Source organism: Physeter macrocephalus, chromosome 11 (genome assembly GCF_002837175.3).
Source record: "Physeter macrocephalus isolate SW-GA chromosome 11, ASM283717v5, whole genome shotgun sequence".
NCBI lineage: Eukaryota > Metazoa > Chordata > Mammalia > Artiodactyla > Physeteridae > Physeter > Physeter macrocephalus.
Window position 1 is genome coordinate 66,509,031 of NC_041224.1, and position 25,912 is coordinate 66,534,942.

Below are 25,912 nucleotides of genomic sequence, written 5' to 3' on the forward strand. Positions count from 1 at the left end.
GTTCCCCAACCAGGGATTGAATCTGGGCCCCCGGCAGTGAGAGGGCCGAGTCCTAACCACTGGACCACCAAGGAATTCCCTCTCTGAATTTTATTTTCGTCTCTGTTCTAAGGTTCCATCACTGACCACCACTGATTACTAATTTGCAACAAATGAGAGAATTAATTCAAGCCACTGACTTGCTTTACATCCTAAAAAATTTCCACTCCTCTTCTCTATTTTAGATTCTCTATTTTAGATTGCCTGTCAGTTTTTTTTTTCCAGAGGTTCACAGATCATTTTACTTCCCAAATGCTCTCTCTATAAATGGTCACAGCATTACTGTGACGTTAGAATTAATATCCTCACTTTTTTCCACGGGCCAAAAGTAACTTTATTTGGAACCTAACGCCATTGCCTTGTCTTCCTAGCTGTGGAGGCAGAAGAGGCTGTAAAAATATCTGGAATACACAGAAATCAATCTTTAACCTTTACCTTTTAATCGTTCAATTTAAAAATGCATGAACAAAAAAAAAAAAAACAGTTTATTTTCCTAACAGGAGGAATAACCACCTTGTGAGCAATATCCACTCAGACTAACTTAAGACTGCTCTTTCAAAGCAAATGAATGGGCCATACATAACTACCAGGCAAAAATTTTACTTTAAAAAAGCCACCTCTCTTGGGCTTCCCTGGTGGCACAGTGGTTGAGAGTCCGCCTGCCGATGCAGGGGACACGGGTTCGTGCCCCTGTCCGGGAGGATCCCACATGCCGCAGGGCGGCTAGGCCCGTGAGCCATGGCCGCTGAGCCTGCGCGTCCGGAGCCTGTGCTCCGCAACGGGAGAGGCCACAACAGTGAGAGTCCCGAGTACTGCAAAAAAAAAAAAAAAAAAAAAAAAAGCCACCTCTCAACTACCTGTGAAGAAATGCACAAATATTTGGAGAAGCAGCACGTTTACCTTTGCCACGTTGGAGTACACTCTCTTAGGAGCCATAGCCTCTGCTTACACTGCCTAAGGAGAAGGTAGATAGGGAATCCTAATCTCCCAATATAGGGTTTCCACCTGTGGGTAATCCAGTGTGGGAGGAGACTAACATTGACCTGTATCTGCTGACCTGATTCCTGCTACTCCTATAACACTCCTTTACTAAAGTGAAGAAATATAACCTATTACTATGTTCAACTTGCTTTCAAAAGGAGAAACCATTATAAACACTGAAAAATAGTTCTTCAATAGTACTTCAAAAGTGTTAACAACACCTAACAGGTTAGTCTTTGTGGTTATTTGCTTATTTACCAGTCACTTCTTACCATAAGAAATTCCACTAGCTTTTGCTATTTTTTAACTAAATTCTGCTGACACGTCTATCTCTTCAGTGTTACACACAGCTTTAGGATTCAGTGAAGCAACATTCAATATATACACCTAGCCCGCTCCCTAGCACAGCTGCCCCACGTCAAAGAGGAAGGGAGTGGGCTCAGCTTTCTGTAGGCAGACCATCAGTGTTTACTCTAACAAGAAACATTGCGTGATAGGTCACTAACAGGAGTTGAAGACTCCTGCCCTCTGCTGCAGCCCAAAGGTCCTTCCTTGGAGATTAAGATGATACAGATACGATCTGGCAACCCAACAAAGAACCATGGACAGGATAGGCCTCTAGACCAAAGAGATCCCACAAAGCAAATGTGCTTTACTCACAAGAGGACCTCAGAGACCACTGACTTGTTTAGGAAACAATTATCAAACTTAAAAATCTTCTTTCTTAGCACAAGGCAGGAAAAATTAATTAAGTCTCAGAAACCCTTGGCAGGAAACAAAAAAACCAGATTCGAGCTACCAGCAAAGAAGAGGAAAAATATAAAGAAAACCAGTAAGAACTCAAAAGTACAGTAATCTGAGCAATTAGCACTATTCTAACATTCCTTCACAAGCCAGATAAAAAGCTTTGCACTGAGTTTCTGTGACATACACCAACTAACTCCCAATACCCAGGATCCAACTGTCAACCCTTGAGCACTGTCCACCAGGTATTGCTCCGGAAAGTCAAAATGAGCAGCTGTGCCCTTCTTACCTTCACTGGAGGGGTGGCTCCCGTTCCAGAGTGCCTGCGGATCTGGCAGCCATTCTGGCTGGGCCTCTGCGGCTTGTTGTTCAGTTGAGGTTTCTTCACAGTGCCTCCATGGTCATTTCTCACAGAATCGACCTTCTCAGCAGTTGTTTTGCTTAAAAGCTAATTAAGACACATGAAAGAGATGAATGCTCTTATTAAAGCAAGTAAGTTTCATTTAGAAAAAGTCTCCTTCTGATTCCAGCTTCCTAACTTATCTAAGATAACCATTCTCAACAGTGTAGTTCTAAATAAAACTTACCACAGAGCTGTTGGCATCTGGTAGGAACTGTCCAAACTCTGACAATAGATCTTCTTGATTTTTAAAAAGACGAGCCACTTGGGCATACACCTCCTGCTCAGTCAACGCTGGAGTGTAGTTTCCTCCAGCTTCCTTGGCATTCCGCTGCTCTTTCTGATAGGAAATTGCAAATGGGAAGAGATCATATTAGAAGGCCACTGTTTTGAGTGACTCACTTTTGCTCACTTTCTGAGATGTCTGGTAGGGGCTTTGTATGTTATCTATTTGGGCTGCACCTAAGAGGAAAGTCTATGTTCTCAGCACCTGTTTTGGCTTCAAACTTCGAAGTTGAGAAAGGAGTGGAAGATGGTGGCTGACAATTCCTTTTGAAAACCAGGGCAGTATATGTGAATGCTCAGGGGACCACTACCAACTGATAAAACACAAAATATTAGAGAAATTCCTCCTTCTATTGTAGATTAACTATATTACCCAAATCATTCTTTAAACTTTCCAGATAAATAAGCATTCATTTCACAGAGCAGTGACTTTAAAAATCCTGACCAGCTGCTACAAGGCAATTAAAGTCAGGTAAATCACACTGGCTTTATAAACACACATCACAATTTCTAACTGGTTAATTTCCAGCAAGAATTAGTGGACACAATAAGGGTTATTCAAGTCTTCTTGGACTAGCTGTCCCCGGAGGGCAACCTAGTTAAGACAGGTTGAAAGGGCAAATGTCTTACCTGATATGTGTGCAAAATCTCCAGGAACGCTTTGTAGATGTCTGGTTGGCCTTGGAACCTATTCTTGATCTTATTGACATAGTTGATGGCATGGTTAAACTCCACAGGTTGATTGTTCTGCAAGGGCGGGGCTGTTCCCAACGAGATTGTCACTGGTGTATGAGGCTGGACAGGTGGAGAACGTGGGGACGCATATGGTGGGAGTGGGGGAGTCTGCTGACTTGCTGGAGTATGTGCTTGTAGTTGGGAAGGCTAAAAAGGAAAAAGTCGTTATTCTCCTCAGGAACACAGATGGTTTAACATATGAAAGAAAGGTCAAAATAAAGAGAAACAAGGTGTCTGATCAACATATATAATACTTTATTCACTCTGGCCAGGCCACTTTAGCCCAACTCAAATCACACTGGGCAGGAGTAGGAAGTGTAGAGGGTTCACACATTCTAATACAAAACTTCCAGTCTCCAGTTTTCTAAACACAACCTTAAAAGTGGGCTATGTCTCCAACTACAAGGAAGAATTTTCATATGCAATTTTTAAGCTCACTTGCTGAACAGGTGCAAATAGAATAGGAAAAAAACCCTCAATCTACATAGATCTTTAATATCAAAAAAGTCAATTCAATTGTTGCAGTTAACTTCACATTAAAAAAGTCTTCTAAACCAGCTCTGCCCAACAGAAAACTCTGAGGTGATGGAAATGTTCCTTATTTGCACTATCCTGCACAATAGCCACTAGCCACATGAGGCTACTGAGCACTTGAAATGTAGCTGGTGCAACTGAAAAACAAAATTTATTTTAATTAATTTAAATTTAAATATAGACATATGTGACTAGTGACTACAGTTATCAATACAGTTCTAGACTAAGAACACCCCATCATCATCGTCATCAACAAGATCTTCTGCTTAGCTTGATATGACCTAATCTGGTAAATGGAGTAACTTTTGTAAAATGATGACCGTGTGGAAAACAGTGTAATCTGATCATAAGATGACCATTTCTGCCTGTGCTATCCAAGTACTACTACACAAAGCTGCCATCTGTTGGGACGCTCATGGGTTCAAAAGCAGAAGTTGGGGGCAAAAGAGTCCTTGTAGGTTGTTGATGTGTTGATTTAAACAGATATATAAATATGTGGCATGTAAATGTGAGCCACTTTATAGGGATGCGACTACTGCATCTCCTCCGATGAAATTTTAACTTGTGTTATCTATCTAAGTCTTATACTAAGGGAAAATGTCAAAGGAAGGTGCTTTCTAGGGATGGATTTCACATGGTGCAGAGTTTTCCAAGTGCTCACCTTGCTGACTTTGGCAGGTGGGGGCTGAGGAGCTGGCTGGGCAGGAGCTGGGGCTGACTGGGCTGAAGGCTGGGAAGGATGTTGGGGTGGTGGTTGAGGCTGGGGCTGGATGCCATGGGTTGGAATCTGATGAACCTGGCCAGGAGTTGTCACGTTCACCATGTCATTGGTTTGCACCTCAATCTTGTAGCCAGGGGGCAAGAAGGTATTGAAGCCCATGATCAAGTCAGGGTGGCCTTTGAACAGCTGGGACACACGACTAATCACTCCTGGAGTGTCGATGCTGATAGAAAAACAAATATTAAAGTGGCAAGCTTAACAAGCACCCTAGCAAGAAAAAAATCACATTCCACTAGGTTCTCTACCCAGGAAAATAAAAATCAACCTGAATATTACAAAACTAACGACACACAAAGAACTCTGAAATTCCAAAGCCATTTAGCTTCATAATCAAAGAGGCTTGGTCACAATTTAAACAGAATATACATTCATGCATGGTAACAGTCCTATCAAGCAGATACTCAGGCAGTAAGTCTAAAACTTCAATTCCCATGGAAGATCCAACCTCTGATACACCAGTATAAATCATAATGTATCTATCTACATTGTTCAGACGAGTTACTCTTTTATAATAGTGAACCATGCCACAATATTAGTGTATCTTAAATCAATCCAAAAAGCAAGTAGCCTAATCATTACCAGTTTACTTCCCTGATTGAGATGAAGTACTAAGAAAAATTTTACTTAAGAAAAATTTACCAGTATGCAGAAAACAAAGGTCTAGGGCCTGCAATTTTCATAAAGCAGTATATAAAAGCACGACCCATGAAAATAAAAGCATAAACCCCCCCAAAAGAGCATCCTTTATTTTTCAGCAGATAAGAATAAGCTATATCCTCCTTCCAAAATCAACATAACAAGCACAAAGCTTGAGTACAACCGCGTATATCTTTTACCTCTGAGATTTAAATTCCTTCATGATGTCAAGGAAATCATTGTAGACCTGAGGCTGACTACCAAATTGCAGCTTCACTTGGTCAAGATAGGATAGTGCATCCTCCACCTGAGGCAGGGATAAATCTCAAGGTTATAAAAAGAAAGTCAAGAATTATTTTTTTAAAAATGATTTATGCCTAAATAAAATCAGCATAGTAAATGAAATATATAGTAAACATACATAAAAATATCAAAAATTAGTATGTGTACCAGAAATAAAACTCAAGCTTAAAATAAAAATCAACTCATAAAATCTGAAGCCTTGCTTTGGATAATTGTGCATAGCATTATTAGTGAAGAATAGTCACATTAATACATCATTCACTTATTCGTTCATTTATTCATTTCACAAATATCTACTAAGCAGCAACAACATGCCAGGCCAGGCCCAATGTGAGGTACTAAGGAGTATGACAAATAAGCCATGGTCCCTGCTCTACAGAAATTCATTTCACATCCAGTTGGGAATCATAACACAGTGGGGCAAGTGGGCAATCACCGAATGCCCAGAGAGCACATGGGAAGGGCACTCCTCCACACACTAAAAAAAAAAAACAAAAAAACCTATGGGGACATAAGGGAGGGCTTCCCCCAAGAAGTGGTGTCTAAACCGAGTCCTAAGGATGAGTACTAGTTAGCAAAAGCGAAGACCCATGAAGAAAGTCAGAGGAAGCAGCATCCCAGACCGGACAACATCTGGTACATTTGGAAAACTGAAAACAGTTCAGTTTGGCTAGAGGATCTGTGGTGAAAAGGAGAAATGGTGGTACGAAGAGTGACAAGAGATAACACAGGAGAGGATGCAGGACCTAGACCCTGAAAGGTCAGGTGAATCTTGTTAAAAAGCAATTTAGGTCTTCCCTGGTGGCGCAGTGGTTAAGAATCTGCCTGCCAATGCAGGGGACACGGGTCTGAGCCCTGGTCTGGGAAGATCCCACATGCTGTGGAGCAACTAAGCCCGTGCGCCACAACTACTGGGAAGCTCCCACATGCTGTGGAGCAACTAAGCCCGTGCGCCACAACTACTGAGCCTGTGCCCTAGAGCCAGGGAGACACAACTACTGAAGCCTGCATGCTACAACTACTGAAGCCCATGCGCCTAGAGTCCATGCTCTGCAACAAGAGAAGCCACCGCAATGAGAAGCCCACACAATGAAGAATAGCCCCCGCTCGCCACAACTAGAAAAAGCCCGTGCGCAGCAAAAAAGACCAAACGCAGGCAAAAATAATGAATTAATTAATTTTTTAAAAAGCAATTCAGATTTTTATCATCTGCACTTTAGTGTACTCAATTTGGTTACAGTGTTGAGAACGAGTTGGTGCAAGGCAGAATAGATTAAAAGGAGGTAAAACCAGTCATTGTATAAGGCTAACTCATGTGTGAACACGAGTGGCATAAATTATAGTACTGACCAAAGGAAAAGAGAGAAATGGACAGATTCAAAAGCTTTTTAGGAGATAGAAGTAACAGGGTTTGGGGACTGACTGATTGACATGGGAGATAAGGGAGAGGGAGCATTCACTAAATTATAACTTATTTCGGCATTCACAAAACAGAACAAGTTTGAAAGGCTAGGAAGTTATGAGTGTGATTTAGGACAGCTTAAGTTTTAGTTACTCAGGAGATATCCAAGGGAACTGCCTACTAGGTGTACCTTACATACTTTGGGATTATTTTTAATTATATAAAACATCAAGTTTAGGAAAGTTTCACAAGTAAACATCTGATTTGATAAGCACTACTTTTGTGATATATTGTGAAATAGAACATTTATGTTCAAATAAGCCATTAAACAGTATTCCAAGAGTTGCCCAAACTTCCACTATGGCCATGGTTAATCAGAGCATTTCAGTGTTGCTATAGAACAGAGTGTATACTTGGTCAATACCCACTCATTTGATGGTTGGTCTTTTGGTAGTTTAGAAATAACTTGACAATTTTGTTGAAATTCAATGGACTATTTAATTCATATTCAGAATTTTCCATATTGAAATGGTTCATTAATGACCAAATTGATGGAACTTAAAACTCACTGAGTTTGCAGAAGAAACAAAGACTATGGAAGATATTTAAGAATAGCATTCACAGTCACAACAGAGGAGTTATCAAAAATAAACAAATACACAAAAAATTAAAAACAAAAAAAAAGCACTCGGGCTTCCCTGGTGGCGCAGTGGTTGAGAGTCCACCTGCCGATGCAGGGGACACGGGCTCGTGCCCCGGTCCGGGAAGATCCCACATGCCGCGGAGCGGCTAGACCTGTGAGCCATGGCCGCTGAGCCTGCGCTCCGCAACGGGAGAGACCACAACGGTGAGAGGCCCGCGTACCGCAAAAAAAAAAAAAAAAAAAAAGCACTCTATGGTGTAACGTAATTAATACACAGAGGGAAAAAGTGCTGAAACCTGAAGGAAGGAAATTATATGTGATGTGTGTGTGTTTGGAAGAAAAGGGTACAGGTCATAATGAACCACTGTTTAAATATTAGTTATAAAATAACACTACACTTTAAAAAGCCAGCATGACACCTACATTATAAATAGAAACCTGCATGTAAGAATAGTGAGGAAATCCTCTAGTTACCTGAAGTGTAGTACAACTCTTTAAAAAAGAACATATACGTTCTAGGAATCACAGCTTAGAAAAAAACAACTTGGAACTAGTCATTTGAAAGCTGCAAGTTTAAGGAGGCACTTGGGGAGGCTCTTAGATTCTGCTGATGAATTTTCCTGGCTCACTTCAACAGGTATTTATTAGTAAGGTCCCTAACCTCCTGAAGTCCACAATCTTGTTGGGGAGACAAACACAAACAACTGTAAAGAGACCTTGCTAAATATGTGCCAAATATGTATGCTACTGGCATTCAACAAATAACTAAATCACACCAAACATGCCTCAAATTACTCAAATCTTCCTTGTCATCAATCTGCCAAAGACAAAAAAGAACGTATAGACAATGTTGATGCTTGAAATAACCTAAGTGTTCTCACTGAACACTTCCTTATTATAGAATATAAATGATTTACTGAAGTTGATTCAAATGCTTATAAAGCATTTTAAGACTGATCCAAAAATGGCAAGCAATGTGAGAATACTGAATGAAATTACATGGAGGCACAAGAAAGCATTTCACCTCTCCTCATTAGAAAGGAAATTCAACAAGTTATTATGCCCAGGAATCACATTCAAGAGCTTGTAACTAAAAGAACAGAGCAAGAAGACCTAACTCTACCTGTGACTCACTCTATAACCCCAACTCTAAAGCCCTTTCATGTTCCTTGACAGCTTCTGTAAAACATACAAAGCACACTCTATATACTTAAACGCAAGTGAGGAAAAAGAATAAAATAGGTGCTATACACCTTTGATAGGACTGACTGGAAAAGGGATATAGAAATAAATATATCTTTTTGTTAGTTTAACAGTAAGTTTATAAGCTCTTTTGCAACATTAAGGTATTAACTGCTGAATACAGTATTAATATGGAATTAAGTCACACCAAACCAACATTAAAAAAAATATTTTCAGGACTTGGTGAAGTGCTAAGTCCATAGCAATAATACATTTTGGTACACAGCCATCACTCTACAAGCAGAGAGTAAAAATGTTTTAAGGAAAACATCAATATAGCTTACAAATATTTTCCCAAAGACAGAGCCCAGAGTAAAGTTACAGGCCCAAATAATTTGTACTCTCTTTAAGAACTATGCTTATGTATAATCAACTCTTAATTACTTAAGCTAATATAGACAGGGTAAATTTTACAAAATCCCTCTATATAGCTTAGCTTTGGTGTGCTTTTTATTTATGTAACATTTAATTTCCTTAGGCCAATATTAAAGTTCCCAAGAACCCAAACCAATGAGGGCAGGAGTCAGGGAGAACTAGATTAAGTATCAAGGAAAAGAGAGGGCCGAAATATTTGCTACACAAATATATACTTCAAGGATATATTGTTCATTCCTACTTACAAGCTACTCGATATAATTAGTCTGGTATGACCAAATAAAGATCCAATATCTTATCTCTTTATAGTTCTTTAATTTTATATTTCTTGCACTAGATTCTAAATTTTATACAAATGTAAAACTAGAAGAAAATGAAATCTGGAAAACTTGTTACCACAATCACACGTTTTGAAAAGTAACACTCAACAGAGAGAGAAGGTTAGCTGGGAGTACAAGCTTCACTTCTCCACAGATGCCTCATGAATTTCAAAGTGGTGAAAACCTACAGCACATACTCAGCAGATCAGATGAAAACACTGACACTTCATTCACAATAACAGCCTTTCCCAAACTTCATAAAGGTTCCCCCAAAGGAGCATGTGTTTTACTAAGGATGGACTTGATGATCCCAGCCAATTTAGCTAGTCATAAACAAGAATAAAAAGATTAAACCATAATACCGGGCCCATTAACTATACAGAACTGTAGCCAACTATGTGTATGTTAATAAAACCTTATTCCACGCTAAGAACTAAGAGTTCAAAAGGAGGCATGGACTTTATTTCATATGAAAATAGCCCCTCAGTCCTGGAATGTTTGAATACCATGCATTCATCCATTCCAAAAACATTTCTTGAATGTATTTTCTGGATCAGGCACTGGTGCTAAGACAGGAAATCTAAGTAGGTTTCAAAATAAAAACAAAGTAAAACTTCTTGTGATTCAACCCCCCCAGTCTACTGTTAAAAGTTGTTACACCACTACCAATAGGCTGAAGCCAATGTTGCTTGCTAAGAGAGAAATGGAAGGAGTTGAATACCACCTTGAGCCTCTGAAACTGCTGCTGTCCCTGCACTGGTGCAACTGGTGGAGCTGGATGAGCATGACTCTGGACCACCTGGCCTCCATGGGGCTGCACAGCTGTTGGGTGATGATGGCTGCTATGAACTGCTGCTATGGTGGGCCCATGACTGCCAGAGCTCTGTGGAACGGCTGAAACCTGGAATGGACAAAATACAGATAAGAAGCTTCAAGCTTTATGCATTCTTCCCCAGATGCCTCTAAAGAACATGCACACATATCTTTGCATACACAAAGATAATCAGAAACTCAAATTTCCCACAAAAGGGAACTGGTGAAATAAATTATAGCCCACCCAGATTACAAAAGAATTCTGCAGCTATTAAAATTTATATAGCTCAGCACATCTCAAACTATCTGTGGTAAAGGACAAGTTTTTCTTTTTTCTTAAATTCCAATCCATCATGGACCACTACTTTCACAAAATACAATAAAAATGAATTACTAGGAAAGTGACATAAAAAATACATAAGCCCATAATTTTCATTACTAGATTTTACAAATATAAAATTACAATGTCCAATTGCTATAAAAGTTTCTAAACACACTCCATTTCTGTACTTATCTCATTACAGACTAGTATGAAAGTACTCACATCAGCCATCTGTGGACCACAGTTTGAATAGCACTGCTATAGATGCATATATATCATTTAACATTTAAAAATGTTCACAATCCATAAATTGAATGTATTCATGTGTTGCATATGGATTTAAACTTTTAACTAATTTTTTAAAAGCACATTACAAAGCAGTATATATAATACACTAAGGATAAATCAGGAGTTTGGAATTAACATGTACACATACTATATATAAAATAGATAACCAACAAGGACCTACAGTATGGCACAGAGAACCATACTCAGTATCTTTTAATAACCTGTAATGGAAAAGAATTTTAAAAAGAATATATATATATATATATATATATATATTCTTTTTCTGTATCACTTTGCTGTACACCTGAAACTAACACAACACTGTAAATCAACTATACTAGAATAAAAAAATTCTTAGTCAACACTCAGAAAAAAAATACAATTAAGATTTTAAATCCTAGACAACAAATATATAGTAAAATGTTAGCATTTTATCTTGTGGTAGTAGGATTAGAGAAGATTTTTATTTTGTTTTACTTATGCTGCTTATCCTTACCTGCTACTTTTTTTTTTTTTTTGCCGCACTGCACGGCTTGCTGGATCTTAGTACCCCTACCAGGGACTGAACCCAGGCCCTGGCAGTGAAAGCGCTGAGCCCTAACCACTGGACCACCAGGGAACTCCCTTATTTGCTAGTTCTAAAATTAAAATTTTAAAATTTCTTCCAAATAGTTGGTGGTTTGACCTCAAACATATTTCTTTTCTATTCTCTGTCCTCTTATAAGTTTAGGAGTAAAATAAAAGCACAAGCCCCTTTCCTTCTATTTCTGTTGAAAGAAATGCTATATAAAATTTCCAAAGCTTTTAAAATTGTCCTATTTCAGAACTGTTAATCACTGCGGAAAACAACTAAGGACAATATTCCTGATTTGCCACATCTCCAAAATAAGGAGACCAAATAACATGACACCTTAAAACAATGTAAGCTGTGTACTACAACTTAAGAGCGAATGTTTCTTCCCAAGTCCCCACAGATTTATAAAGATTACCCTGGGCAGAGCGGAGAGTGGGCAATAGAGCAACTACTTACAAATCCACAGAAACAAGAAACATTAGGAGTAAAAAGAAACTATTTAGACAATTCCAAAAGCTCTAATCTATCTCTCTCAAGAAGAGTTATTATTCTGAGCTTCTATATTCCAACATGCATGTGCTGGACAGGTTTTTACAAGACTTAATTGGAGTTTATAAATATTTGAGATGGCTGGTTTTATAAGAGCACATTATAGTTTCTAGTATAGGAATAAATGTAACTATCCCCAGTGTAGGAAAAAGTCCTGAACTAGTTCAGATAAAAATAATCACCCAGGAACTTCCCTGGTGGTCCAGAGGTAAAGAATCCACCTTACAATGCAGGGGACGCCGCTTTGATCCCTGGTCAGGGAACTAAGATCCCACATGCCTCGGGGCAACTAAGCCCGTGTGCCACAACTACTGATCTCGTGCGCCTCACCTAGAGAGAGAAAACCCGCACGCTGCACCGAAGAGCCCATGTGCCGCAACGGAAGATCCAGCGTACCACACACAGCCAAAAAAATAAATAAATAATAAATAAATCTTAAAAAAAAAAAAAAGTAATCACCCAAGGAAAACAACGCAACTTTTCTTTCCTCTAAGTCCTAACCTAATGATTTGATCTGTAACAGTCCTCCGACTGCTGCACCCAGCCCAATATGAAGGCACTATACTGCTTCAAGGGGGACTCCAAAGGAGGAGTGACAGCTAAGGAATTACCATTTCCTATTTCACCTGGGTTTCCCTCTTCCTTGATTGTTTTCTTATAATAAATTCCTAGAAATGGAATTGCTAGGTAAAAAAATAACTAAAGAATCTGACACAAACTGTCAAATTGCTCTCAAGGAAGATTATGCCAATTTATGTTCCCAGTACCAGCCAAACCTTTTTATTTTTTAAATTTTTACTTTATTTTTTCTGGCCACACCACAAGGCTTGCGGGATCTCAGTTCCCTGACCAGGGACTGAACCCAGGCCACAGTAGTGAAAGCCCGGAATCCTAACCACTAGGCCACCAGGGAACTCCCATGCCAGCCAAACCTTTTTAGAAGTCACTAATAACTTAGGTAGAAGAAGGCCTCTCCAGACTAGTTAAATAAATTATGGTTCAGACTGACCTGGAATGGAATATTATAAATGCAATGATTTTTTAAAAACTTACTTGGATCTATACATATATTCAAGTGGAAAGTTGTCCACTATATATTAAGTGAAAAGAACAAACAATAGAAACAGTATACACTGTATGGTCCAAATTATGTGGAGAAGTGTATCTAAATAATTAGGCAGGTAAATAAACATATGCTTGTATATGCATACAAAATTTTGGATACCCGAGAAATGCACCAGTGGGATAAAGTCTGAGGGGTCAGAAGTCACATTATATCATTTTTCTTTAAATGGTGATATTTACTTTCATATAATTCAAAAGGGCAAAACACAAATTTCTTCCATTTTTACAGAACAGAGTGAACAGACAAGAGATGAATGATCAGTTGTTGATCAGAATATTCAATGATAGGAATATAGAGTGCTATGTAAATATAAATAAATTGGTACAGCTTTGGGACTTCCCTGGTGGTGCAGTGGTTGAGAATCTGCCTGCCAATGCAGGGGAACACGGGTTCAATCCCTGGTCCAGGAAGATCCCACATGCCGTGGAGCAACTAAGCCCGTGCACCACAACTACTGAGCCTGCGCTCTAGAGCCCAAGAGCCACAGCTACTGAGCCCACGTGCCACAACTACTGAAGCCCACATGCTCTAGCGCCCGTGTGCCTCAACTACTGAGCCCACGTGCCACAACTACTGAAGGCTGCGCACCTACAGCCCATGCTCCGCAACAAGAGAAGCCACCACAATGAGAAGCCCACGTACCACCACAAAGAGTAGCCCCTGATCGCCACAACTAGAGAAAGCCCGTGCGCAGCAACAAAGACCAAATGCAGCCAAAAAAAAAAAAAAAAAAAAAAAAAAAAAACACAACAAACTGGTACAACTTTGAAAAACAATTTGACATTACCTGCTAAGGGTGAAGATGTGCACACCCTATGACCCAGTAATCCCTCTCCTAGACACTCAAGAAACTTCCTACTTTGCCCTCAGACCCACTGAGTGGTCTCCAAAAACAAAGAGCTTGCACCAGGATGTATACCAACAACTTCACACAGTTGTGCTTCACAACTAAGCACACTGTTTAATTCCACTGCCTTTTACAATTCCTATAGCAAAACCCTCTTGATAAAAAACGTAGTGCATTGACTTATATTCTGTTGCAAGCTTGTCTTGTCACTGTGAATTGCCACTGTGAGTACCACTGCACTAGGAGAACCTAAGAACGTTCACCACAGTTCCTGTCTAACAGGAAAAGTCTGGAAATAGCCTAACAGTCCATCAACAGAAGAATGGATAAATTAATTGGATATATTAATATAATTCATAACTAAGTGAGAATGACTCAATTGGTCACATACTAAATATGGATGTCTTAGGAACCACACTGAATGAAAAAAAAAAGTGAGTCAAAGAAGAAAATATACGTTTTCATTTATATACAAGTTCAAAAATACCCAAACTAAACAACTTTATTGTCAAGAGGTATAAACAAAATGATTTTATATAGTACAGGGGGTTCTACTCAATACTCTGTAATGGCCTAGATGGGAAAAGAATCTAAAAAAGAGTGGATATATGTATATGTATAACTGATTCACTTTGCTGTACACCTGAAACTAACACAACATTATAAATCAACTATACTCCAATCAATCAAAAATAAATAAATGATTTTAAAAAACTAAAGAAAGTCAAGGGAATAATAAACCCAGAGTTCAGATTAGTGGCTACCTCTAAAGGGAGGGAAAAGGGATCAGGGAGAGACAGTAAACTTCAAAGGTCATGACAACATTTTTTTTTTTTTTAATGTGCATGGTAAATACACAAGTGTACATTGTTTACATTATTTTTTATACCTTACATATATCTCATAAATTTTTTAATATCTGAATGTTAAATAAAAATTTTTTAATTGAGTAAAATCACCAGTGTTCCTCTTTCACCCCTAGTCCCTTGATGGGCTCCAGTTTACCTGGTAACTGGGTGTCACAGAGTACTGAATTCCTGTGGCTGACTGCATGGTCTCAGACACTGCTTCATACACAGGAGGGGCAGGGGCAAGCACCCGGTGCTGGTGAGGAAAAGCCTCTGTGCTACCAGGAATCCGACGCTGCTGGGCCGCATACACCGGTGACTCCTGGTCATCCAAACGTCGCTTCATTCTGCACTCATGCTCAGGGATGCACTACAAAACCTGCAGAAATGAAAAGCAGTGACATGCAAACCAATTCGCACTCCAATACAATGTGTACAACCAGTCACCCAAACTGGTATAAGCTCAACTCCCAGAATCAATGATTATCTACTTCATCCTAGAGATAATCACTGGGTAGTTTTGTGCATGCTGGTGCGCACACTCCCAACAGTGGACAGATTATCATAACTGAAAGACAAAATTTAAATAATAACATAGTTTGAATTACTCTGGTACTACAGAGTTGAAAAATAACCTCCAATTTAAAAACACAAAGATAAACCTTTCTTTATTCTCTAGTTTCGTCAAGTGTCATCATCCCTAACATTAATTATATTATTCACATGCTATAAAAACATTCAAGTGTTTCTTCCTAACTCCTCTCAAAAGCTAGTACTATAATTCCCATCTACTTTTTAAAATATGAATTGTTTCAACAATTAAATGGTATCATGGTAAGAACACCAGGAGTAAGAGGACAATGGTTCCAGACTTGGCAATTTAAGAAACTATGTACACCTCAACAAGTTCCTCATTCCATGTGAGTTTGTTTCTCCGAAAATAAAATAAGGTTGAAATAGACCATTGCTAAGGTTTCTCCTGACTCTAACATTCTTTAATCCTAAAGTGATTCCAGAATCCCTTAGTTTAATAATCCCCCTGTAGGGGAACATTTCCTTTCCTGCAGCACACAAAAAGTCTAATAAACACTATGGCCAGGAATCCAGATGGGTCTTTTCAGAGCTTTTCCAACATCGGTATCATTAATATAAGCATATCAATAAAAAAGAATGCTCCAGTCATCCAAAGACAAAATAGGGTCAAGCCCTACCACATTTTTGGTCACAAAAAAAATCTTTAAAAAGACACCACTACTGTGGTAAGATTAAAAATACAGTAACATATCTCACAAGCCACTCCCTCTCCACCTAAAGTAAGGCTCTTTTTAAGACTGGGGGTGGGGGGCTTTTACCTACTTTCTACATCCACCCATACCTTTTTTCTTCATTCCCTGGGACCATGCATGCTCTGAAGGGAAGCAGTCCTCACAACGACTCTTCAAGGCTGCTTCACCCCTTCTCCGTCCTCACCATCATCCTCGCCATCATCCTCAACCTGCCTGCCACTCGAATGCTCAGCCTTGAAATAGTGTCTTGGGTTTTTCTCACACCTTACAAACCTAAGTTAGACTCTGACACAGGAGCACAACTGTTTCATTTGCAAGCCAGCCATTTTCAATATTATCTTTCTGTAAATCGCAAGCTATAAATATCCTTTCTGTTGACTATAACTTATTTATTTACTTATTTATTTATTTAGCCACGCTGTGCGGCATGTGGGATCTTAGTTCCTCTACAAGGGATCGAACCCGCACCCCCTGCATCGGAAGCGTGAAGTCTTAACCACTGGACCACCAGGGAAGTCCCTATTGACTATAACTTTAGATCAAAGGACTAAGTCTCCCAAATTTCTATGAACACTCAATCTCAAACTACTTGGGGATAAGTCTAATAAATGGACAAGACTGAAAAGTCTTAAAAGACTTTTTGGCTGCTACTTCTATGTATACCCATGATCTAGATCACAGTTTGTTTTTGGGTTCCACTGGCTTGAAACTTAGATGCTTAAACACATCTGAGATTAATCTCTGGAACCAAAAGCCAGTCAATACCTCATAAATGGAAAACCAAACTTAGATCAGAAGAGCACAGCATAGGACTATGGAAAAAAACTAAAGTACCTGTCAAGACCCGGATTCTAGTCCAAACTCTGACTTGAAGCTGTATAACTTTGGTCCTGCTTCCTTATTTGCAAAAGGATGTAATTAGACTACTCTAGTGATTGCCAAATGCTGGTCTGTGGACAAGTCTATAGGAAAATGAAAAAGGGGGGGAGGGGATTGCAGTGAGTTTTTCATAGGTTAAGTATTAAAGAACTATGCTTTATTCTGAGATCATGTCCTATCTTTTAGCTATTAAAATATCATTTCTTTATAAAGTGACTGTGATTCTATAAAGTATTTAACTTCATTTGCCTCTACAAAGTTTGCCTGTAGAGTTTGCCTTCCAGACCATCTCTATGACACTATAGAGGCCGCCCAGGGTCTGCACTTTCTCTGAACTGTACTTTATACTTCTTTAACAATAACCACTCTTAATTCTATTCCCTAAGTGGTTCTCAAATCAATTGCTTCTTCTCTAGTCATACAGACACGCCCTCATTTCGAGACCTTACCATCCCTTACCTCAATTGTTACCAACACCCTCCAGCCTCTCTCCCATCTAGTCTACCCTCTACACTGCTTTCAAAATGGTCAGCCTCAGGACTTCCCTGGTAGTCCAGTGGGTAAGACTCCGCGCTCCCAACGCAGGGGGCCTGAGTTTGATCCCTGGTCGGGGAACTAGATCCCGCATGTGTGCCGCAACTAAGAAGTCTGCGTGTTGCAACTGAGGATCCTGCATGCTGCAGTGAAGATCCCGCAAGCTGCAACTAAGACCCAGCACAGCCAAAATAAATAAATAATAAATAAATATTAAAAAAAAAAGAAGGTTGGTCTCAAATGCAAATCCAATCCAGCTGTAAATCTATCATCTTAAGTGATGGCTTCCCATCACTTAAGAAAACAATCAGGAATTCCCTGGTGGTCCAGTGGTTAGGGTTCGGCACTCTCACTGCTGAGGGTCTGGGTTCAATACCTGGTCGGGGAACTAAGATCTCAGAAGCCGCGCAGCATGGCAAAAAAACCCCAAAAAGCAAAAACAAACAAACAAACCCCCCCCAAACAAAACAACAACCTAAATTCCTTAACTTAGCCTTCAAAATTCTTCCTTACTCACTGGGGGGACAATTTAACTTACCAATTACATCCTTTCAGTCCCCACCCTATCATTCAGGCCTGTCAAGTGTCTTCCCACTCCCCTAAACAAGCCTCAAGTCTATAAGCTTCAAGGTAGAGTCCTTTTCAACTCTGTCTGCATTTCCCACATTCCAGACACTCATCACAGATGCTCAAATACTGTACATGCAGAAGGGAAAGATAACTAATAGTTAACATAATAACAGCATATACTGAATGCCAAGCACCATTCTATACAATTTACCAATAATAATTTAATCCCTACAACAACCCTATAAGCAAGGTACTACTATTCTCTATTTTATAAATGAGAAAACTGAAACACAAAGATTAAAATTGCCCAAGGTTGCACAGCTAAAAGGGAAAGCTGGGATATGAATCCACAAAATTTGTCTCCAGAGTCTGGATTCTTTTTTTTTTAATTGTATACAGAAGTATATCCTTTTTAAAAAATTAATTAATTTATTTATTTTGGCTGCACTGGCTCTTCGTTGTGGTGTTCGAACTCTCTAGTTTTGGCGTGCGGGCTTCCCTAGTTGCAGTACGTGGGCCCTAGAGCATACAGGCTCAGTAGCTGCAGCACATGTGGGCTTAGTTGCGGTATGTGGGATCTTAGTTCCCCGATCAGGGATCGAACCCAGGCCCCCTGCATTGGGTGTGTGGAGTCTTAACCACTGGACCACCAGGGAAGTCCCCAGAGCCTGGATTTTTAACTACCTCACTATCCTGCCTCACACAGAAGAGGAGAAAATGAGGAGGAAAGAAGAGTTCCTTTATTTATTTAACACACACATGCATTGAGCAACTTCAGCTCTAATGTCTCACACACTTAGCTCATTCATCCTTTCTTCAGCCTCAACCCAACAGCAGGAATGCTTTGGCAGCACTCATCCATTCAGTTAGCAAATACTTAGGGAGCAGATATGAAGGTGGTAGATGATCTCAGCCCTTGCCCTAGAAAAGCTTAAAAACTAGTTGGAAAGACCATATACAGCCTCACTAGTATTCAAAGAAATATAAAGTAAAATGATTTCCCAAAGGAACTGCCAAAAATTAAGAGAATGATGATATTCAGCGTAGGTGAGAATGCAGGGAGACACTACTGGTGTAAGTTTTAATTGTTATAGACTATGTGGTTGGCAACTTGCAGGCTTTTATTAAATTTTTAAATTAAATTGAAAATGTGCATACCCTTTAATCACCTAGCAACTCCACTTCTAGGTCTCTATCCTATACATCTGCCAAGTATATTTACTGCAGCAAAGTATAAAAAATTTAAATGACGGGGCTTCCCTGGTGGCGCAGTGGTTGCGCGTCCGCCTGCAGATGCAGGGGAACCGGGTTCGCGCCCCGGTATGGGAGGATCCCACATGCCGCGGAGCGGCTGGGCCCGTGAGCCATGGCCGCTGAGCCTGCGCGTCCGGAGCCTGTGCTCCGCAACGGGAGAGGCCACAACAGAGGAAGGCCCGCATACCACAAAAAAAAAAAAAAAAAAAAAATTTAAATGTCTATCAATAGTTAAATAAACTTGATCCATCCATATAAGGAAAACTATGTAACAATTAGAAAGATTAGGGTTCATCTACAAGGAAAACTGTCCTGGACATAATAAGTGAAAAGAATAAGCTACAGAATATATACAGGGTGATCTCAACACATACACAATGTACTCTTAAGATTTGTGCATTTCATTGTATATAAATCTGCATCAAAAGGAAAAGGCTAGAAACAAGCACTGAACTCTAGATAAGGAAATGCATGCTCAGGTACTTAGATGAAAGTGTAAGGAATTCCCTGGCGGTCCAGTGGTCAGGACACCACGCTTTCACTTTCAAGGGCCTGAAAAAAAGAAAGTGTACTAATGTCTGAAATGTACTTAGAATACCATGAAGAAATCAGTTTGGATTAATAGATGGAAGAATGGATAAATGGATATATGATAAAGGAAGTACTGTGAAAATGGTAATGGTAAAATCCAGGTAGTGTGTATATATGGGTGTCAACTGTAAAATTACATCAAATCTTGGCAGGAAAAGCTAACAATACAAACTAGTTTGCAAGTGGTACTAATAAGCACTAAAAACTTGGAAGGGAGAAGAAGTGTGTACGGTGAGAAAGAGTCTACGGAGAAGGTAAATGTTTAGTTATATCTTGAAAATTAGGGATGAATTAGGGCATGGGGGATACAGGATGAAATTAAAATATTACAGTAACTTTGGACTTACAGGCAATAAACAGCTATTTAAAATCTTTGCCAATTCATTCATCCCACAAATAATTCCCGAGTGCCAGGCCCTGTGCTTAGTGTTGGGGCTCCAGAACTGAATAGGACATTTCCTGATCCACAACAACTAAGTCTTCCATATCTAACTGCTATCAGTTGGTGTGCTCCTCGCAACAGTCCTGTCACACAAGCACACCCAGAAGCCTCCTATTTAGAGGCAAACTAATACTCAAAGAAATTAAGTGACGTTTTCAAGGTCACATAGCTGGTTAAAGGAACAAGACGGTAGATAGACTCTTTCTCCTTGGAATACATGATCAATCTGGAGTAGAAATATAAGTATTTGAATGCCAAATGATGGAGCCACAAGAGTCAGACAGAAAATTACTTTCAAGCCCTGCTTCAGCTGACATGATTTTCGTCTGCCACTACGGTCTCCAACTGTTTCAGATTTGAAGCTTACCCTGTTATCAAAACACTAGTCTAAGAAGACGGAATTTAAAAAACCAAAAAAAAGGCACTTTGAGGGATAGAAACTAGTAAAGAGAGACTAATGTGAACAAACAATGGCACAGAACACTACACAGTCATCTGGCCATGTGTTATAATAAAAAGTGGGAATAGCTCCAAATCATCATGCAAAGAAATCGTAATTCCCAAATAAAGTAAGCAGAGCAGGATAATTCTGATATTGCAGGGGAGTATTCTGGAGTAGGGCAAGACAACTGACGAGCGAATGTGACACGTTTCGGACAAATGTTAGAAGGGCAGAGGTAAAAGCTAATCCTTTCAGAACAAGAAAAATAAAAACCAACTTTCTAGTTTTACAACCGAAATGTCTTTAATCACAATAAAGAGTTGGCCTCCTAGAAATCCAGACATCTCTCCATAATTATTAGAATCCAAATGGAAAATTCAACTTTAAGGAATCTTTTCATTTAAATTAAATTTCACAAATTGGCTTAAATGGAAACAATAGAATTATTTCAGTCACGATAAGCTCAAAGTAACAGTGTGTATGGAACAAACCACCTTATTATGGAGGGTTTTAAGTCTACACGCTACTTTCTTTTTGAAATGCATTTAATTTATGGTTGATCCTTTAGTGCCTCTTGATTCTGTGTTGATATTATCCTGAATTAGGCACACTTTAACGTTCTTTTATTTATATAATAAAAGAAAAAAATCTGAAATTATTCTCTTTCCTGGTGGTCAACATCACATGAAATCATATAAAATTGTGCCCTGGTCAGTTTATTTCAATGAATACTCTTGAAAAAATGGAAGGCTTCTCTTCAAAAGCAAAGAAATTTTTATCAAAGCATTAAGTGAATGTAATTACTTCAACCCAGTAAAACTCTGCCATAGTCTACTTCAAAATCTGTCCAAAGATCCACTTCTGGATTTAAATCTGCTAGAAAATGAAAAAAGTGTTCCAGAATGAAAAAGTCAATCTATTTATATTTCCCATACTACTCAGAATAATCACTCAACAAAATTAACAACCCATTCTTCTCAAAACACCATAATATCTGATACCCAAGCCTCCCCTGAAAGTAGTTTCACATTCTTCTGATGAGGTGGTCCCCCAACCTGGGGAGATTTTGCCCCCAGGGCACATTTGGCAATGTTGGAAGACATTTTTGGTTGTCACAATTCCAGGAGAGGGGTGCTACTGGCATCTCATGAATAGAGGCCAGGGATGTTGCCAAACATCCTACAGTGTACAGGATAGCCGCCCACAACAAAGAATTATTCAGCCCAAAATATCAATAGTGCCCAGGTTGAGAAACGATGTAATATAATGACAATCCCATTTGACATATACCTTTTGTGAGCTTTGGTGGAGTTATGTCATACTACAGTGTGACAACAATTTTTAACAAGGTGACTCAGGACAATTATTTTGTACATGCAGACAATAACACTGCTTTCTTTATGCCATGTGATTCACCTTTAACCCTCAGTATACCACAAAAACTTATCATTACATTATCATTTCTCATTTGGGCTAAAAACACCTTTATTAGAAATTTTAGTAAGAATTTAGGACTTGCCTGGTGGTGCAGTGTTTAAGAATCAGCCTGCCAATTGAGGGGACACGGGTTCGATCCCTGGTCCGGGAAGATCCCACATGCTGCGGAGCAACTAAGCCTGTGTGCCAGAACTACCAAAGCCCACATGCCTAGAGCCCGTGCTCCGCAACAAGAGAAGCCAACGCAATGAGAAGCCGGCACACTGCAAAGAAGAGTAGCCCCCGCTTGCCACAACTAGAGAAAGCCTGTGCACAGCAATGAAGACCCAACACAGCCAAAAATAAATTAATTAATTTAAAAATAAATTAATTAGTTAATTTAAAAAAAGAATTTAAACAGCAAATCCAAATTTTTATTCTGTATTTTCCTGGTTTTGAAGATATAAATACCCAAAACAGGCACTATTCTTTACAATGCAACTGACTAGTCATCAACTGTCATGGATGAACTTGGAACATAGCCATTCTATAAACTTTGATTCTAGATTTCAGGTAAATCTCAAGTAAAGTTCAGCTTACTGTCACTTTTGGGTTTGTTTTTTTTCCCCCTCACATGATCAAACACAACTTTGAAAACTTCTTAATTTTGCTGAAGAGAGGACGATCATCTTCTATGCTCCACAAATGCAAGCATTCTCAGTTTTAGACTAATAAATACCAATTAAACTATCAATCCAATGATTTTTCTTTTTCATTTCTACGTTTCCTTCCAGTCACCTCCATACACACACCTGTCTTTGGCATCTGTCCACTTACAAACCACATCAAGTAAGTTTTGGTATAAAAACATCATAAAAGATGAAAGAACACCATTGCACATGCTTTTAGCAAATTGGAATGGTTTGGATTCTTGTTGAAAATATTGCACTCTGGGGACTTCCCTGGTGGTCCAGTGGCTAAGACTCCACACTCCCAATGCAGGGGGCCCAAGTTCGATCCCTGGTCAGGGAACTAGATCCCACATGCCACAACGAAGATCCTGCATGCCACAAAGAAGATTCCCGCGTGCTGCAACTAAGACCCCGCACAGCCACAGAAAGAAAGAAAGAAAGAAAATATTGCATTCTGCAGTCCTTCCTGTTGAATGATTCCTCGATAAGGACATCATACTCCCCGCCCACACCCCGCCCTCAGAAGTATATTGTCCACTCATAAATTCTTCAGTTTGAGAAATTTCATCTAGGATACTGTCATCTGAAGACTCAAAGTCTGCAGCCTGGCTTATACTATCAATTCTACCATCATCATTACAGCCTACAGTGTTGCTATCTGTTGCACTGCTTTCATCTATTAGTTCCTCTAATAACTGTGAAATGTCTTCCTCTGTTAGTTTTCTTGTCTTTGCCATTATTGGAGGAAAACAAAAGATTACGGGTTATCAAATATGTTGAATGAAAACTTAAAAAAACTGTAAAAATAGTAGTATACAGAACTGTCATATCCTTTTCACCCCAAATGGTAACATCTTACAAAATGTTTAAGATGGCATCCCCCAACTTCTTGTACACTTTCTTGAAAGATGCTGTAATGCTTTGGGCAAAGAAGTAAGAAAATTGAAGTAGTGATGACTTATTTTACTACTGCATCATCCTTCTAGGCAATTCATCATCCTTCCATTTTCTTATTATTTTAGTTTCTTGGGTTTTTTTTAGCATAGTTGGGAATAATTGATGAGTAATGAAAAAGTAATTCCTAGGATGATAAAAGACCAAAACGTTTCAAGATATAGGATAACTAAGATCATCAATTTCCTACAATACAGGTCAGATGTATAAGCGGTAATAGCTGAAATGAGTTTATTCCATTAAAAAGAAAATAAGTAAATTTTCTCTTCGTTCTTCTGAAGACCTCTAATAAAGAATAAAGTCATTAAATATAAATCTTTACAAATTGTTAATACTGCTCAAAAAGAAACTCAAAAACTAAAATTGGGTCTAACTGACACTGATGTTATAGGTAGAATACGGACAAGAAAATATTTGGTTCAATTCAAAAAATATTAATAATTGTATCAATGTTCACATTCTGATTTGATCACTGTACTATGGCAATTCTTTGTATTATTTTTTGCAACTTTTTTTAAGCCTAAAATTATTTCAAAATGAAAAGTTTAGGGACTTCCCTGGTGGTCCAGTGGTTAAGACTCCTCGCTCCCAATGCAGGGGGCCCGGGTTTGATCCCTGGTCAGGGAACTAGATCCCGCATGCCACAACTAAAAATCTCATGTGCTGCGACTAAGAACTGGCGCAGCCAAATAAATAAATAAACAAATAAATAAATTTTTTGAAGTTTTTAAAAAATTAAGTATTAATAGTAGGGGAATATAAAAGAAGGAAATCATTGTGTATACCTATTCTCAAGGACATTAACATTTAGTTTGTGTGACAAGGTTTCTATAAACTAACTAGGAATGGTATAAAACAAGACTAAGTGTAACAGAAGATACACTAGCTGAAGCTATAAAGAAAGCATTATAAATAGAACGCAAGGTAGTTCTTAAGATGATAGGTAGATGTGTCACTCACCTCATACTGCCTCTATCCTATTAGCTATATTTCTGCCCCTACACAGACATGGGCACACAAACCTTTAACCATCTTTGTATCCTCCACCATGCATAGCATAGTGCTTTGCTGTGATGGAAACCAAATCATTCATTCACACATGCATGCATTCTCTAATATTTATTGAGCACAAACTATGGGCCAGGAATTGTTCTGGGAGCTAGGGATATAGATGTAAATAAAACAAAACTCTCCTCCCTCAGGAAGTTTACATTTTAGTGGGAGAAACAGACAACAAGATAATAAACAGTGTTCAGAATATCAGACAGTGACAAGTGCTAAGAAGAAAAAGCAGAGAATTTTTGAAATTTTAGATAAGGGTGACCAAAGAGTACCTCACTAATATAAAGTAACTTTTGAGTAAATGAAGTAAGGAGTTACCCATGTGGAAATCGGTAGGAGAACCATTACAGGCAGAGGGGACAGCAAACGTGAAGACTCTGATATACATATATGTGCTTGGTATTTTCCGAGAAAAGCTAAAAGGCCATGTAGTTGGAGCAGAATGGAGGAAAGAGAGACTAGTAGGAAATGAAGTCAGAGAGGTAATGGAGTTGGGGGTAGTAGGCAGGGAGCATATCATGTTTGTTCTCATAGGTCATAATAAGAACTCAGACTGAAATGGGAAGCTGTTGGAGGGTTTTAAGCAGAGAATCACTTGGGTTGCTATCAATATGTTAAGAACAGACTGAAGAGGGGCAATAACAAAGCAGAGAGAACAGTTAAGGTGCTACTGATATAACCCAAGCTAGAGATGTTAGTGGCACTCACTGCTGTAGTTGGGGGCTAGGGGGTGGTATCAAGTTGGTCAAATTCTGGATAGTATTTTGAATATAGAGCAAATAGTATTTATTTGCTTATAGACCATGTGTGAAAAAGAGAGACGTCAAAGATGCCTGTTAGAGGGCTTCCCTGGTGGCGCAGTGGTTGAGAGTCCGCCTGCAAAGATGCCTGTTAGATATCCAAGAGGAAATATGAAGTGGGCCACTGGATTTGTTCATCTACAGTACAAAGGAGAGGTCCCCAGGGAGAGACAGAAATTTGAGAGTTATCAGTATTGTTTAGA

At 39.1% G+C, this 25,912-nt stretch overlaps 1 protein-coding gene across 7 annotated transcripts in view; it reads right to left on the bottom strand.

Moving 5' to 3' along the window:
* SIN3A (SIN3 transcription regulator family member A) overlaps positions 1-25,912 on the bottom strand; it is a 65,773-nt gene that overhangs the window by 29,222 nt on the left and 10,639 nt on the right. For 5 of the 7 annotated variants that reach the window (XM_007120717.4, XM_007120716.4, XM_028495063.1 and 2 more), the window contains exons 2-8: positions 14,945-15,166; positions 10,145-10,321; positions 5,336-5,442; positions 4,380-4,662; positions 3,080-3,331; positions 2,352-2,504; positions 2,054-2,212 (exon numbers count right to left, since the gene is read on the bottom strand). In XM_007120717.4, the coding sequence (XP_007120779.1) occupies positions 2,054-2,212; positions 2,352-2,504; positions 3,080-3,331; positions 4,380-4,662; positions 5,336-5,442; positions 10,145-10,321; positions 14,945-15,133 (1,320 nt within the window). In that variant the 5' untranslated portion in view covers positions 15,134-15,166. Of the gene's footprint in view, positions 1-2,053; positions 2,213-2,351; positions 2,505-3,079; positions 3,332-4,379; positions 4,663-5,335; positions 5,443-10,144; positions 10,322-14,944; positions 15,167-16,162; positions 16,359-16,907; positions 17,036-25,912 lie in introns of all 7 variants that reach the window. The other 2 variants (XM_028495062.2, XM_055088119.1) reach the window with 2 other exon arrangements.